This window comes from Phaenicophaeus curvirostris, chromosome 6, assembly GCF_032191515.1.
Source record: "Phaenicophaeus curvirostris isolate KB17595 chromosome 6, BPBGC_Pcur_1.0, whole genome shotgun sequence".
Taxonomy (NCBI): domain Eukaryota; kingdom Metazoa; phylum Chordata; class Aves; order Cuculiformes; family Cuculidae; genus Phaenicophaeus; species Phaenicophaeus curvirostris.
The window spans coordinates 58,555,745-58,572,820 of record NC_091397.1 but is presented as its reverse complement, the minus strand read 5'-3'; the positions used below and the strand labels follow the sequence as shown (position 1 = coordinate 58,572,820).

At 42.7% G+C, this 17,076-nt stretch overlaps 1 protein-coding gene across 1 annotated transcript in view; it reads left to right on the top strand.

Moving 5' to 3' along the window:
* Window positions 1-11,140: 11,140 nt before the first annotated feature.
* AHR (aryl hydrocarbon receptor) overlaps window positions 11,141-17,076 on the top strand; it is a 55,459-nt gene continuing 49,523 nt past the window's right edge. Inside the window, exon 1 of the mRNA XM_069860341.1 lies at window positions 11,141-11,222. Coding sequence (XP_069716442.1) covers window positions 11,167-11,222 — 56 coding nt within the window. The 5' untranslated portion in view covers window positions 11,141-11,166. The remainder of the gene's footprint in view (window positions 11,223-17,076) is intronic.

The following is a 17,076-nucleotide window of genomic DNA, read 5'->3' as shown; positions in this document are numbered from 1 at the left end:
ATATCCCAGAGTAAACTTGTTTTCGGGTCTCCTTTTAGAAAGGCTTTCTTTTCTTAATTTTACTGCAGAAGGACTGCGTGCTGGGGGAGGTGGAGTTTCCTTGTGTATGCCCTTCCCGAAGGGTTTCACTGAGGAAGAACTATTCTAAGTTCACTAGACGCTTTGGGAGCCAAAAGGCCACGAGAAAACTCTACAGAAAGAAACTGAAGATTATTCCCATATATTTCCCTTTCTTTGTCCGTTTTTCAGACTTACTGATTTTAGAACAGGGGCATTAAAGGCAACATCTACCTAGGAAATTAAGTAGATCCTAGACATTGGCAATGATCTAGACAACGCAGCTCAGGCATGTTAAATTTGTAGAATTTTTTTATGTCTCTCTGCCACTGTAATTACTGCCGTGAAAACCTCTAGGAAAGATCTTTTAAATGTAACAATATAGCAATCACTAGATTCTACAGTTACCTTCCTAAGTGGACTATTAGGAAATAATAGATTCCATGATTCTATGAGCTACTAGTGGAATTCTGTGATTTTCTCTTTTGCTTCTTTTTTTTCAGATTCTTTTCTTCTATATACCTTCTTTCTGGTCACAAGTTTCTCCTTAGCCATTGTCAGTTTTCCCATCAATAACCACCTCTTTTAACTATTGGCTTATTTTTATTTCCAGATTTCATTGTCTGCTGTGCTCTTTTTCCTTTTCATCAGTTTTCTCTTCCTGTTCAATTCTGGTTGTATTTCTGGAAGGTACTGTGTGAATCCCACTTTTACAGAGTAAGTCTTTAGAAGGTCTGTGAATGTCATAAAATGCCGCAAGACTTATTGTTGTTAAACTTTTCAAGATTGTATAGAGATGCTTAATTACTTTTAACAGATAATTAATGCATCACTGCACCAAGAACAAGATGTTCTCTTATTACTTAGCGTGCACACGACTACTTGCCAGATTTTCTGATCTAATGGAGATAGGGAAGTGGATGAAACATAGATTCAATTCAGTGTGTATTGTTATAACTATAGTAGGAATGTTCACCATAAAACAGAAAAAAGAAAACGTAACAGTTGTATTTCATTCAATAAGACAACTTCAGTAACTGAAACAACTTTCAGCTGTAACCCCTGCTTCTTTTAGGGTCAAGGGAGCAACAAGGTAAACCCCAATTTCTTCCATCTTTGGAAACCTGCTTAAAAGGAACCTCGTTGGTTTTGGGACATTATGCAGACCACATGCCACCTTCGTTCTTAACATAGACGAGACCACCTCTCCCACTTTTTGTGCTGATTGCTTGGTTTCTTTCCAAATCCCACTCTCCTTGAAAATACTGCCATACATTTCTTGAAAGGATTATCAACTACTTTTGAAGGACCATCCCTCATGTTGCCCATTACTAGAGAAACCTCATCCTTGATTTCATAACCTGAAAGAGTCCAGATCCAAACTTGCCCAGTGTTGAGGCAAGGAATTCTTATAAGCAAAATCTTAGATGAAAAATTCATGCCTGCTGGACTCCTGCTGCCTCTAAGGACATCTCTTTTAGTAAGCCTTCCTTACAGAAGAAGCTGAGAACTGGCTCCAAATATGCACCCTCTGAAATAAACCAGCAATATTTTATACCTCTTAAATGAATATTTTTTAATCTCTGGCAAGTAGACTAGACAGCAGCTCCACTGACTATTTAGGGGAAATGATAACCTTCTAATGCATCATGATAATTTGGTGATGCAGTCCATAGTAGCTATAGGGACACAGTAAGAATATTTTTGTGAAAAGCTGAAGAAACTTCTGAACACTATTGTGCTGAAATAACTGATATTGCTAAGAGTGCTGACAGTCACAAAAACTGGCACTGTGTGGCCTTTGAAGCTGTTTTTTTCTACAAGATTAGAGACACACACTAAAAATAAGCACTTCTTTTTAAAAGATCTTTCATCACAAAGAATTCCCTGACAGATTTTTTTACCACTTCAATATTTTATTTGTTAGGGACAGTATAAAGTTGCATATACAATACAGAATGCAAGCTAGAAATAGGAAAAAAAAAAAAAACAAACAAAAAAACCAAAACAAAACCAAAACAAAACCAAAACCACCCAAAATAGAACAGAAGAAAAGCTTTTTTTCACCAGAAAGATAGTTTTCTAATCCAGTATTTTCAATGATGTCAGTGCAAACAGAAAACTATTTAAAGAACATTCTGAATTGCAAAAGAATGCTCTAGACATCGGTCTGTTTTTTTTTTTATTTCTATAATACACAAACATTTAAGAGAGAGCTTCTGCTTTGCTGAGATTTTAAAATGTTACTTTTTAGATAGCACCTGAGGCTCTACATTGAAGCTGATGCTACATAGCTAGATGCGAAAATTAACAGATAATGCATTATAACTGGGGAGCTAAACATTGATCTTGTATGCAAGGCACATTGATTAGAAGGTTTTCAGAAGACTCATTATCAGCAAGTGTTAAATACTACACGTTACTCTGTAGGCTAGACTGAATCAGAGAACCAGAGATAATGGGACTATAAAAATGATACGTAGCTAGCAACAGTTGGGCCTGCTTATGGATACACGTAAACAAATTCTGGTTAGGGCACTTAACAGGATAAATGAGGAAAAAAAAGAAAGGAGAAAGCAAACAACATATCCGTTTGTGGGCAGTTTTCAGTACGTGCATGTTCTCCTGTAAAGCTGAGAATAAATCATGCCATGACTACTAGTTGTCGAATAGAAGTATCCAAGTGTTTTCCATAGCAAAAACCTACTCCTGCTACCCTTTCTCCAGCATTGCTGTTTGCTTTAATTAATGTGGTGGCTTTCTGGATTCGTGCTGACATTAATTCTCCAAAGACAGTTGTTTCCCTACTTTCCTGCCCTAATAGACTCACTGTCCCCTTTATTCAGGTCTCGCAGGCAAGGCAGAAATCAAAGAAAATTTATTGTTGGAATGATGGAAAGTTGTAATCACACTTGTTGAAAAAAATGTTACAGGTTTAAATTGCAAAACTTAAATATTACAACTGCTCAGTGAGAAACAGTCTCTAGGAGTAAGCCATGGACAAGTTTCCCAGGGAGGCTGTAGAATCCTTGTGACTGTAAACGATGGGTAGAGCAATTACCTGTCAGGCATGACACAGGTGAAGCTCTCTATGCTTTTGAGAACTAAGGACTCACAGAATGACTGCATTTTGTATTACATCAATGAAAATAGTTTGAACAGAACTAAGACATATTATACTTTTGTTCTCAAGTAGGCTATTTCCTCAGCAGATATTAAGGTCTCTATTTGGGCTTCCTTGTTTGGTTGGTTTTGTTTATTATTAATTATACATTACGTTCATGGAAATCTCTCTCTGCAGTTATACAGATTTTGTATTGATTTTAGCCTTCGTCTTTGGATCCAGACATCTGTGTATCTATTTGATATTTTTTCATATTCTTCTCTATGTATACCTGTTAGATTTGATAGGAACTCCCATTAAATAGTGAGAGAATACAGTTGCTGTTAGTACCATACCTGTAGCTTGTCTTTGTCACGGAAAGGTTTTATAAACTAAATCAAAATTCATGACAACTAGTTATACTTACTAAAATTAGCTCAGGCTTGTAGGTACACAATTTCAACTCCAGCACTGCATTGTCACTTCTAATCTAGATAATTTTTTTTACTCATTAGTTTTACTTTCTGCATACCCTTTCCTCTTAATGAGAGCAGAGAGAGAATTTGCAGCCTACTGAGTTATCCATCATAGCTGTAAGCTTGTTTCAGACTCTCAAACCACAGGTTTTGTTGCTATTATAAGCCAATTCAGCAACAAAGCCCTGTTAATAAATATAGTTCAGTAGGGTTTTATAGCAGAAGTAAAATGATCAGCTCTTTATGTATTTGTTCCATGTTTAACAGCACAGATGGCCTCAGTACAGCAAGACTGTATGTTGGTGCAGCTGGATCATATGCTGCCCACATTTGCTGATTGTCATGGTGATTTACTGTTGTGACCAAAACTTTCCTGATTCTGCAGACTAATAATTGTAGGCTATTTGCTTCATAGTTTTCATGCTGGAAGTATACTCCCAGTTTATATCTACACTAGTAAATTTAATGAGTGCCATGGAACTTCCTGGGCATTAAAATTCACATCATTGGTAATTTTAAATCATTAGAATCGTACTTTCTACTGTTTGGGCACGTTCCCACACCATTCCCAAAAGCAATTCAGAAATTAGCACAGGCTAGTGGCCATCTGCAGTTTGCGCGCAGCCACCTTAGTTTGAAAACTAAGAAAATATAATAGTATGGATCTGATTTGTTGTGTGCCAGGGAGTCTCTGTGGCAGGGAAGAATCGTGGGAAATGAAAGTATTTGTTGATCCCCATATTCTGACCATCAGAAACATCATACAATGTATGCAGAAACAGTGTTTTTCTTTAAATGGGTTTGTAGTTACAGGCATACTCTGTCTATTAATGTGACAAACATAAACTTACTTCTACAACAAGGAAGCAGGGGAGAAGGAGGGAGTGGTGGTCAGTCATACAGGTGTCTAACTGCTGCTGTCTTGGTTAAGAGGCTCTACCAGGTCCTTCAGACTTGTCCTTGGGAAGGGATGACTTGTTATCACTGATTGCTTTATAGTTCTCCATGCTTAATTGGGAAAGGAGTATATTGGATTAAAATAATGAGTAGCTCTTTACATTTCAGAAAAAAAAACCCATGAAGCTCATCAGGCATGATAACATAAAGACTATTTTAGCCATACAATACAATTTGCCTTTAATGTTTATGGGGGAAGAGGGTTGTTGAATGTCTTAGGCAGGCAAGATTAGCTAACTTGCTTGCTATATCTATGTAGCTCTTACATTATTTTTTTTTTAGATTAAAAAAGGGAGGTCTCTTGAACAGAGAAGCAGTTTCTGTATGAAGTTATGTTCTTTTCTCTAGATGAGAAAAAACCTGAAACTAGTAAGTAATATACTGGGTTTTATACTTATAATTATACTTTTATAATGATACTGTTCCTTTATTCCTGTATTTACAGGTTAAACATGCTTTTCATTTTACATTTTATAGGATCTGAGCAGAATTATCATCCTGCCTCACAGATAATGCTTATTAATTTCTCAAATTTTCTCAAAGTGAAGAAATCTTGAACACTGTCTCTAACACTGAAATCTTGAAAGAAATCTTGAACACTGTTCTCTTGAACACTTGTCTACTCCGGATATTTTTCTGACTCATGATGGAGCAATTAAGACTATAGATTTTATTAGTTTAATGTAATTAAATGAATTTAAAATAATTAAAATACCTTTATTAACAAAGATTAACCAGCACTTACCATTATGTGCAAATCATAGTCTTCTTGCTCAAATACTAATCCTGTTTCATATTTTTTAATCTTTTATGTGGCTCTTCAACTTCTGGAAATGCTCCCCAGTAAAGATACTCAAGAGAAAACTGAGCGTAATTTTACACACTGGCCATAAAACAGTGCACTATTAGTCCCATTATGGAGTTTCTTTCTTTCTAGGTGTAATTATTTGTGTTTAAGTTTTTAAAAGGTGGGGAACCATTTCCCTCAATATTCCTGGTTCCTCCCTCTATGGCCTTCCCAGTCACTAAGAATCATCACACAGACTATTCACCAACTCTAGTTCAACTTCCCTAGATAATTAGTTCCATGAATTGAGGATGAAGGGAGTTATCTAAGTTGCTATATTCTTTCTTAGCAGAACAAAGGTGCCACGGAAAACAATGCCTAAAACAGCAGCAATTCTTTATATCCGCAGAATTTGAGCTGCATAAATGACAATTTGAGATCACAATCTTTGTTCCTCATCTCCAGGGAGGTAGAATAGAAATGGAAGACAACCCAAATAGATTTCTTCTGCGTTATTTGCACTGGAGACAGCTACAACAAGTAAGCACACACAGTTAGGCTTAAAGAAGAAAAATCTTGGCCATGGACAGAAAGAGTAGGATAAAGACTAGAAATGAGTCAGAGATGACCCCAAGATAACAAGCAGTGTTTATAATTCTTATAAATTCCTCCCAAATGACAAGATTTTTGTTGATCTAGTGGTGATCCTTTGAAACATCAGCCCACTCAGGAATTTTTCTGTTTAGTATAAGTCCCCTCTTCCAAAAAGCTCCCACCTTGTGAAATGAGAGGCCAGGAGACAGAGCTGAGGAGGGGACTGTGCAGGGCAGGAGAAGCAGAAATGGGGCAGAATGGATGCACAGAGCAAAAGAGTATCGTTCATTTTGGAGTCAGGGCAGCAGATGTGACTGCCAACAAGCGAGACCTCTGAAAACTTCAGAGGATGATAAGCACAAAGTATACAAGGGACAGAACAACACATTCATTAATACAGCTACAGCACCTCACATAAGCTAGGGATGGGAAAGGTCACTGTTTGCTAGATGCGCAAACACATTTTTCTTAAAAATCTCATCACTGGCCAGCATCTCGATTCATGACTTTCAAGGCAGAAATGCTGGATTTAGGCAATAAGAAGAAAATGGATCACTAAGGGTTTGAGAGAAGTTACTATGGGAAGATATGATCTTTAGTTTAGACCTAGTAAACCACCTACGTACGTAGTAGACTAGAGATAAAATGAGAAGAGACTAGTTAGAGCTGTATAATGCACTTGCAAGTTAATTCCTTGCAAAGGAATTAAATCCTTTTAATTGTCCTAAAGATGACAGCAACTGTCAACTTTTGCAAGACCTAACATGTTGTTAAACCTGACAAATTATTACTTTAAAAAATATTAGTAATAAAAAGAAAAGCCGAACAAAAAAAACTTACACTGTAAAGAAGGCTCCAAGATACCTGAATCACAGTTATATAGTTTTTGCCTGTTTTACACTGGATATGAGGCAAGTACCAAAATAGTCAAATAAAAAAAGAAAATACTGAGACAATGGACTAGGCAAAGAGACAGCAAGTGCATCAGGAGAAGACAGATGTACAAAAGCTGCAGATAATGTGATACAGAAATTTTTAGTCAACTATCTAAAAGGCCCCAGTGACACATAAGGATGTTCTCCATGCATTCTGTGACTCTCTGTGTGCTGAACATCTGAACTCTCATATTTGCTGTTAAAATAGACGGCTGAATCATAGAACTGGATTTACAATAGCAGGCAGCAGATTTCAAATTTACAGAAGTGTTTTTTTGTTTGGCAGCACCAGTTTTTCTTACTCTATTTCCAACTTAGGGAGTTAAAGAGTAACCACAGTGCTTCCTGGTGCTATACAATTTCTCATGGTCCCAGAAGGGAACTGGGAGATGAAGTGCATTCCAAGAGGCTAAAGCCTACTTCCCTCTTCATGTAGCCCCCAGAAGATTTGGAGCTGGTACCTGAGGCAGTGTAAGTATAGGTGTCTCTGGCAGAATCTAGGTACCACAAAAGGTCAAGAAACACTTGAGAATTTGAAGTTCAGTGAAGAAAGAAGTTGATAAGAGAATTTTGTTCAATCTCAGTAAGGAAGTAAAAGATGGACCAAAAGCAATTATATTAAAAATTAGAAAACGAGGAGCCTTAAACGATGCTTGTGAGCTTGGAACACAAAGATAATGTCGCTGAAGGAAAGCAGAGCTGCAATTTAGGTTGTGTATGGACTGATCACAGCTCGCTTGGGTTGACAGGAAGAAACCAGTAAGCAGGAAGAGCCTAAGTGGGAAAGAGGACTGAAAGGGATTGGGAAGTTCAGGCTGCAAGAAACTGAGTGCTTGAATGGGTTTGGACTAAGGAAAACGTGTTCATTTCAAGTTTCAGCCCTAAGACTAAAAGAAGAAGTGGGCTGGAGAAGAGAAGGAAGGCAGACACGATGCACAGTATTGCCCACCTTTTTTTCTCAGGATGCTGGCAAGATCTTGTGAAGAGAGGAGAGAAAGTGAAGAGGAAAGGGATTGAGGAGAGAGGTAAGCTAGCAAATAGTTGATACCCTCTGCAAAGGTGTTGGGCTGGGAACGTGGCAGGAATGTCACTGCAAGGCACTGACCTCCTAAGCAGTACGGTTCTTTTATATTTGTTTAAAAATCTTGTTTGCTGCAAATTCACTTTTCAAGACATCATTTGACCAACTCCTGGCACACTAACAACCACACTACCATCGTTAAGGTTTAGTCAAATTAATTTTATCTGCATGTTGTGGCTTCAGCGTACTTTGCATCTGGGATAGCTTCCCAGGCAATTAAACCCAAGCAATTAAGCTGGTAAACAAGAGCACGGTTATGCTTCCTTAATTCCTGCTGCGAGATCCCGCGGAGGCCCGGGCAGTGGGATAACCTCTCCCATGGGATACCCTTTCCTGCAGGATAATGGCCTCAAGCTCCACGAGGGGAGGGTCAGGCTGGACATTAGGAAAAAATTTTTCACAGAAAGGGTCATTGGTCCCTGTCCGAGGCTGCCCAGGGAGGGGGTTGAGTCACCTTCCCTGGAAGGGTTTAAGGGACAGGTGGATGAGGCGCTGAGGGACATGGTTTAGTGATTGATGGGAATGGTTGGACTCGATGATCCGATGGGTCTTTTCCAACCTGGTGATTCTATGATTCTATAACGCCTCCTGTGGGATAATCCTCCCATGGGATACCCTCTCCTGGGGGATAACTTCTCCTGTGGGTTACCCCTCCCATGGGACACCGTCTCCCATGGGATACCCTCTCCTGTGGGACACCCTCTCCTGTGGGATACCCCTCCCATGGGATACCCTCCCCCCTAGGGTAACCTCTCCCATAGGATATCGTCTCCTGTTGGATATCCCCTCCCGCGGGATACCCCTCCATCCCCGGGGGAAGCCGGGGCGAGCGCCGCTGGGCTCGGCGGGGCCCGGGACCGTGACCGGGGCCGCTCTCCGGGGCCCGGGCTCGGCCGCCCCCGCGGGGGCGTTGACGGGGAGGGCAGGGAGCCCCTCCCGGCTCTCGGCTCCGCCGGGACCGCGAACAAGTGGTGCTCGCGCAGGGCGGCTCCCGGGCTCCCGAGTTCAGCCCCCAGATAAAATGTATTGCGGTTATTCCGAGGGGAGCGCCCGGCTGCGGCGACGGGAAACGGAGGAGGAAAAAGGGCGGAAGGAGCGGTCAGGAAGGCCCCGGGGCTGCTCGTGGACGGGTTTATTTATCAGCAGTTGGGCAACACCTCTTCCTTTCCGCGACGCTGCTCCTTTCCTTTAAAATAAGCGTTTCCCTTAAAACGGCTCAGGGGTTTATCCCCTAACGAGACGAGCCTGGTCTGGCAGGAGGTCTCATCTTGCAGCGCAGCCGGTGTCATTTTTCTTTCCCACCTGAAAGCTTTGTTTATTTTTTTCCTCGGGTATTTTTGTTGTTGCCGTTCTTACGGCTACGTGGCTGCTCGGAGCCGACCTTCATCCCCGGCCACCCTCTCCTCCTCCTCCTCTCCAGCGCGTTTCTTCTTTTAGTTTTGGGAGTGAAACTTGAAATGGATGCGTTTTCTTCAGTCCAAACCCATCCAAGCGCTCAGTTTTGGAAAAAAAGAAAATAAAAGAACCACTTTCCTTAGGAGGACAGTGCCTTGCAGTTAGATTCCTGCCACGTTCCCAGCCCAGCATCTTTGCAGAGGGTATCAACTACTTGCTAGCTTCCCTCTCTCCTCATAGAATCATAGAATAACCAGGTTGGAAGAGACCCACCGGATCATCGAGTCCAACCATTCCCATCAAACACTAACCCATGTCCCTCAGCACCTCGTCCACCCGTCCACCCAGGGAGGGGGTTGAGTCCCCTTCCCTGGGCAGCCTCTGCCAGGGACCAATGACCCTTTCCGTGAAACATTTTTTCCTAATGTCCAGCCTAAATCTCCCCTGGTGGAGCTTGAGGCCATTCCCTCTCGTCCTGTCCCTTGGGAGAAGAGCCCAGCTCCCTCCTCTCCACAACCTCCTTTCAGGGAGTTGCAGAGAGCAATGAGGTTTCCCCTCAGCCTCCTCTTCTCCAGGTTAAACACCCCCAGCTCACTCAGACGCTCCTCCTAAGACTTGTTCTCCAGCCCCTTCACCAGCTTTGTTGCTCTTCTCTGGACTCGCTCCAGAGCCTCAGTCCCTTTCCTCTTCACTTTCTCTCCTCTCTTCACAAGATCCTGCCAGCGTCCTGGGAAAAAAAGGTGAGCCATACTGGACATCGTGTCTGCCTTCCTTCTCTTCTCTGCTTTCAGTCTTAGGGCTGAAACTTGAAATGAGCACATTCTCCTCAGTCCAAACGCACAGGAATGGTTGGACTCGATGATCCGGCGGGTCTCTTCCAACCTGATGATTCTATGATTCTATGATCCAAGCAGTCAGTTTCTTCCAGCCTGAAGTTCCCAGCGCCTTTCAGTCCTCTTTTCCCACTCAGGCTCTCCCTGCTGACTGGTTTCTTCCCGTCAACACCAGCGAGCTGCGATCCCTCCCCACGCACCCTAAATACCCGCCGTGCTCTCATTCTTTCCTTCAGCGACATTATCTCCGTGTTCCGAGCTCAGAGGCGTCGCTTCAGGCTCCTCTATCGCTTCATCCCTGCCCCGACCCCCCCGCCCCCAGCCTCCCGGCGCTCCCTCTCCCCGCCCGACCTTCCCAAGATGGCGGCGCCCCCGCCCCCCTCTCCGCCCGGGGCCGCGTCTGCGGGGGCTGCGGGCCGGGCGGGGCGGGCCCCGGCCCGGGGGGCGCGGCGGGAGGAGCGGGGCCGGGCTGGGCCGGGCCGGGCCGGGCTGGGCGGGGCGATCGGGCGCCGCGCGCGCTGACAGGCGCTCGGCAGGCGGAGCGGCCGCCGTGCGCTCCCACCCACCCACCCCGCGATCCCTCCCCGCGCCGAACCGCTCCGACACCGGCGCCGCGGCGGGGACCGCGCGCGTGTGTGTGTGAGTGTGTGTGTGTGTGAGGGGGGCAGACGCGGTACGAGCGGCGCCGGGGAGCCCCGGCCGCCCCCCCTCCCCTCTCGCACACACACACACACACCTGCGCCCTCGCTGGGGGCGGTGAGTGGGCGTCGCCGCCGCCGATCACCTGGGATCCTCGCCCCGGCGCGTCCCCGCCCCCCGCCCTCGCGCGGCCGGGGAAGGCGCCGCCGCCGCCGGGAGCTGAACGAGCGCTGCTCCGGGCCGGGCGAGGCGAGGGCTGCGGCGCCGGTGCGGCTGCCCCGGGCCGGCGGGGCTGGAGCCGCGGCGAGGATGAACCCCAATGTCACCTACGCCAGCCGCAAGCGGCGGAAACCTGTGCAGAAAATGTAAGCGGGGCGAGAGGGGAGAGAGAGAGAGGAGGCAGGCGGGGAGGGAGGGACCGGCTTCCCGGCGCCGGGAGAGGAAGAGGGGGGGAAGCGGCGGGATTTCAAATTAAAATGAAAAAACGAAAAGGGGGGGGGGGGTGTCGCGGCGGTAGGAGGGAAGGGAGCGGTGGCGGCGCTGACCTAGATCGGGAGGCACCTGAGGTGACGGCTCCGGACGGGGGGGACCGGGGTGGGGGGGGGGAGGCTGCGCTGAGGACGCTGCGACCCCCGCCCCGCTCTGCCCCGTGTCCCCCGTGTCCGTCCGGCCCCCGCGTCCCCCCGGCCCCCGCGCCCCCCGTGTCCCCCCGGCCCCCGCTTCCCTTCCCCCCCGTTCCCTCCCTCAGCCGGTCCGGGAGCGCTGAACCGGCTCTGCCCCTTAATAAAGACATTAAATGTCTTTATTTATCCGGCTCTGGGCAAACCCGAGCGCTGCGGGCCGGTCGGGAGAGGAGAAAAGAAAAGAAATAAAAAGCCTGTCCGTGCGATGGCTTTTTGTTTATTAATTTGTTATTATTATTTCTTAAAACTCTTGCTACCCATGCAATTTCACGTTATGCACCTGCTCGAGGCTTTCAGGCTCCGCTAAGAGACTGTTCTCAGCAGAATGATGCTGAACTTGAGCTTTTAACTGAAAGTCAAGAATCTATAGGTCATATAAAACCGCAGTCGCAAAGCTAAAAGCAGAGCTAGAAACATCCCCGTGTATTTCTGCAGGGTAGCTCAGTCGATGTGAAATAGCTGCTGAGTGTACAAAAGCCTTAAAAGAGAGAATGACAAATATTTAATGAAATTCTGTTGTGGAGGATGTGTTTTTAGATTTATAGCAGGCAACTGTCTTGGAGGCAGGGGAATTACCCGGAGTACTTGTTCCCTTGCAGTTGGAGTTAGAATAAATGCATGTACATAGCTGGGTTTCACCCTATGAATTAAGACAGAATGTCTAAAAATGTATTTCTTTAAAAAAATCCCTTGCTTAGAGGATACATTAATTATGAAAACAGCAGTGGTTTTGACCATTCATTTCCAGACAGAAACGTGGAGATACTGAGCTCAAGTCATGGTGTAGACCTGGGTTTTAAGAATGAAATGACTGTGTTTTCATGAAGAAGTTAAAATGTGTTGGCAGTATTTGCAGGCGGTTAATAGGTAAAGGCAAATAATTCTTAAGTTCTGATTGTGAAAGGGTAAGGGGTTTTGCCTTTCTGGTAGGAATGATCATGTCTGGGTTACTACTAAATTCTGGTTAGTCTTGGTTAGAGGATGTGAAACCTTCTCTTTTACGTTACTGTAATATCTGCTTAAGTAATCCTTTTCCACGTATCTCCTTTATGTGAGTTGACTGATCTTCTCTGATTAGTTGAACTTGAACTTTTTAATTACTAATGGGAGCCACTTATCTATTGATGGACTTTGCCCTTTAGGACTGAAGGGAGAAGTGTATGTTTCTTTCTAAAATGGAAATTTTCATATTAAAATAGCTTGGTCACCCATAAATTGCAGTGAGGGCTGATGATAAACTCACCTTTAATGAGTTACTAGAAATTGTTCTTATGCAAGGCAGATTTAACTCGCATGTAAGGGTTATGTGTTGTTTTTTTCCTCAAAATGACTGTGGTTTTTGGTCGCTTCTTTGGTTAGACCCACCCGGCAGAACATTGCTAGTGGGTCAGAGGGCTCCAATTTCTTGTGTAGCTCATTACAGACCCTACCTTTAGGCCAGAAAAAGTGAGACACACACTAAGCTTTGTAACTGGCTGGGGGACGGAGGGAAATTGTACTCACTGCTGGTTAATATAGGTTTTTAAACTTTATGAACATTTACAGTGTTGTGTTTTCTTGTCCTGTGGTTGGACACTACCATGATTTTAATCTGTTTGAAGTTGGTTTTTCTTCCCCTTTTCAGAAAAAAAAAAAAAGTAAGAGAAAAGAAAAAGAAATGAGGAGGTGGTGCATTTTTGGGACTGGGATCTTCTATAGAAAAAATTGTTTCTGTAGATATTTCTTCTTATGTTTTATTTGCCATTTATGTAACTCGGAATGGAACATAATAATCAGCAACATGTGGTAATAGGCAGCTTGTTTGTAGAAATGGAAGAAGCTATTTAGATAATGCCATAGCTGCCATGGGGGAAAAAAAATAAGTAAAACTACCTCTCGCTTCAGGTTCAAATAGCTCATTAAAGCCATGGTGGTAACGCAGAACTGCTTCATGAAGCATGTCCCCTTTTTTATGATGTGCCATGTGAAGAACTGAACTTGGGAGGGAATCTTGGACTACTGCCCATCAGTGCCGAGTCTTGAAATGTGCTTTTTTTTGTGATTCAGGAGGGAAATGCAGCATCACAGCTGAAAAAGAAAAGCAATCATCAGGGAACTTAATAGGCAACTGTAACTGCAGTTCATCTTGTTATCTTGTCATCTGAAAAAAAAAAATAAAGTGCCTTCTAAACCGTGTGCACTCCAATTCTGTGTCATAGCCTGCAGAAATCACTTTCTGAAAACCCTGGAGCCTTTAAATTTCCTCCTCATCTCCTGCTGGAAGCGGCGAGTCCCCCTGCTGGCAGTGGGGAGTGTCCCTGGGAGACCTGGGGAGCCCTGGGTGGCCCCTGATGCTGCTTTTACAATCCTCAATGTCCTGAACTGCTAAATTAACCTCATACTATTATAGCAGGAAGGATAAAACGCAAGTTTTGTGAGTTTACTGCCGATAGAATCTAATGTTAGATGGAAGATGTTATATAAACGTCGCTTCAACCTGTATAGTTTTTATATTTTTCTGCTACGAGCTCCGATTTGCCTTGGTTTTATTTTTTTTCCAGTGATTTTGCATAACTGGTTGAATAATAGGTGAGGAAGGAGGCAGGGAGGTTTAAATGTTTCATATTGTGCAGGTGCAGAAAAAACCCAGCATGTTTCTTTAACAGACTAAATGGAAATGATGATATGGTTTTGTTCTGTTAGATGTATTTATGTTATTAAATACTCCAGAGAAAAATGTTTGACTGTTTGATCCTTCAGTGCGAGTAGACACAGTAATCTCTGAAAGCAGTACAGAGATACTTTAATTTTAAAATGAAATTATTTATGTATTTTTTCAAGGCAAACGAACAAGAAATGACAGAAAAAGCTTTCAGAATGGAAGCTCATCAGAAGAGAAAAATGATGATTTTTGAAAGATTCCTTTACATAGAGCAGCACCTGCTACGAATATCAGTTTGCCTCTCTTATTTGAAAGCTGTTATCATATACAGAATACATTTATTCTGTATAGATTGTAACTTGCCAGTCTTGGGGTGCCTGTGTGTTACACGGAGGCTGCTACTTAAAATTCACCATTGGTGAGGTTTGAGGGGGGTTTCTTGGCTGGCTGGTGTTCGGTCAGTGCTTCTTGTGGCCGTATGCTCCTTTTAGAAAGAGAATCTGCAGTGATTAGATAGACCAATATAGATAACATAGTCAGTAGATAGAATCATAGAATAACCAGGTTGAAGAGACCCACTGGATCATTGAGTCCAACCGTTCCTATCAAACACTAAACCAACATAGGAACATAGGGGTTTGGGTTTTCTTCCTCGTTTTTTTTTTTTCCAAATAGCCATGGCTTGTCATTTTAAACAGTAGTGATATCTGTTAAAACTGAGTGTGAAACTTGAATTCTTGTTTGATGTCCTGGCTGTCTTTCTCTTATCACTCTGGTGGAGTCCTCTATATGCCAAAACAACCTTAGCAAACTAAGACTCTATTTACTACTGGAGGACAAACAGGTGTCCAGCATCAGAAAAGTAGCACAACACTCCCAGGTTTGTTTGTTTGTTTTAGTAGAAACAATTTTATCCTTCCAGGTGACAGAAACTTTGCTGCTTTCATTGCTTGCTGGAGCATGTACTATTAAATATGGGATGGAAAATATACATAGCTGAAAGATTGAAGCCTTTGACTAGGTGACATATGTGTTCTTCCTGATGTTCTTCTTTCCTAGGTAATAAAACAGTTCTGATGAACTTCTAGTTAGCTTTTTAAACAGAAATAGCTTTTAACGCATCAGTATCTTTTATTTCCTGACTTCATTTCAAGCTTCAGTCTTGTTAATAAGGTATCATGCCTTTCAGTGCTTCATTGTTGGGGTTTTTCCCTTGTTTCAAAGTTTATATTGTCATATTATGAACAAAATTAATTTGTGCTTTCTTTTCATTTTCTCAAAGAAAATGCTTCAGTTTCACTCAAAAAAACCCCAAACATGAACATGTAAATACTGAAACTTTATTTTGGTCTTTTGATAATAATGAAGACTCGGGTACTTGGGCACTTTCTTTTCAATAATTTAGTGTTGTTAATGCCTGTGATGGCACATGTAGTAAGCATGTTTGATGAAAACTTCTGATTCAGTAGTGTGTAGCAGACCTGTGGAAGCAGTAGTTAGTATTATGATGGCAAATCCTTTAGAATTGTTAAAACAACAATTAACAGCACCTGCTTGTCTTGCAGCTGTTAGAAGCTCAGTTTGGAGCCAGTGAGTGTACAGAGACCTCTAGCCTTTGATTAGGGAATTCAGATTTCCTGTGAAAGGTAAAAGATCAAGAACTGAAAGATGAGCTTAAAATCCATTCCCTCCCTTAGTCTTCCCCCCGCCTTTTAAATAAGACACATGCATAGATTTAATCTTGAAGTGGCATGTAATTTTCCTTGGAGATAATTTTCTGCAACACAGTGAGGGCTGTCTTTAGCATCAAGGGTTTACGTAAGTGGATGGAAAATGGTTTAGCCTGCTACTTATGCCTTCAGTGTTTCCGCCCTCATTCCCTTCATCGGTGAAGGATCCATTTTTATATAATGGATTTTAGTTGAGGGATAAAGAAGAAAATTAGGGAAAATCAGTGTTTTATTTGGAGGGAGAGAACATGGTAAGATCTATGCTGCAAATACTGGTAACTTAATATTCAGAAATGTATAATACAAATAGAAAATCATTATGCTTTGAACTAGTTAAGTGTAAGGAAGACAGATTGCTAGAAAGTGAAGCAAAACCAAGTAGATCTAACTAACAACTCGATGAGATAGCATAACAGTTGCATATATGAGATGTGTATATATATATCTTACAGAGGTTCAACTAGCTTGTCAAATTGCTTATGTAAGTTTTAAGCAAAGTAGAGGACAGTTGTTAAGAAAAAGATTCTGCTATTTAGTGGTGATTTACTTGGAAAAGATTCCATATTTTGAATGGCTTCCACGGGGACCTCCAGTTTTCAGAAGCAGACCTCTTTGATTTGATAGTAGCAAGTTGTTCGCTGGTTGTTATAAAACTGTTATCTGCTTAAAACTCGGAATTTTCATTCTGTCTCTACATTTATGGCAGTTTAATACATAAAAATATTTATGAAGTAACTTTAGAGTTACTGGTAATGCTTGGTGATTTTTGAGCTTTTTTTATTAGGGTTATATTTAAATTCTGTTTATCGTACGGCTTCTACAAGTGAACGTTCTGCAAGATTAAGAGAATGAGAAGAAAGCTTACTAAATGATGTTGTTTAATATACACTTGAAGTCATGGTGAGCTACAGGTGTCATAGTCAGGGCTTGTGACCTCAGCACGCATCTAACCAAAGATTTCGTTTGCCATGTATTGGAGTTGATGATAAGCCTATGTTTTTGGTTTTTTTTTTTCCAAAAGAGAATTTTCATATTTCTTTCTTCATCTGTGTTCCCCACTTTTCCAGTGTTTTTAGGATAAAGCTGCATTAGAATTGTGTCCTGGACAATCTTTACCCTGCAGTAAGCTTAGCTTTGTCCATCTGGGGAGTAAGTAGTTGCTGCT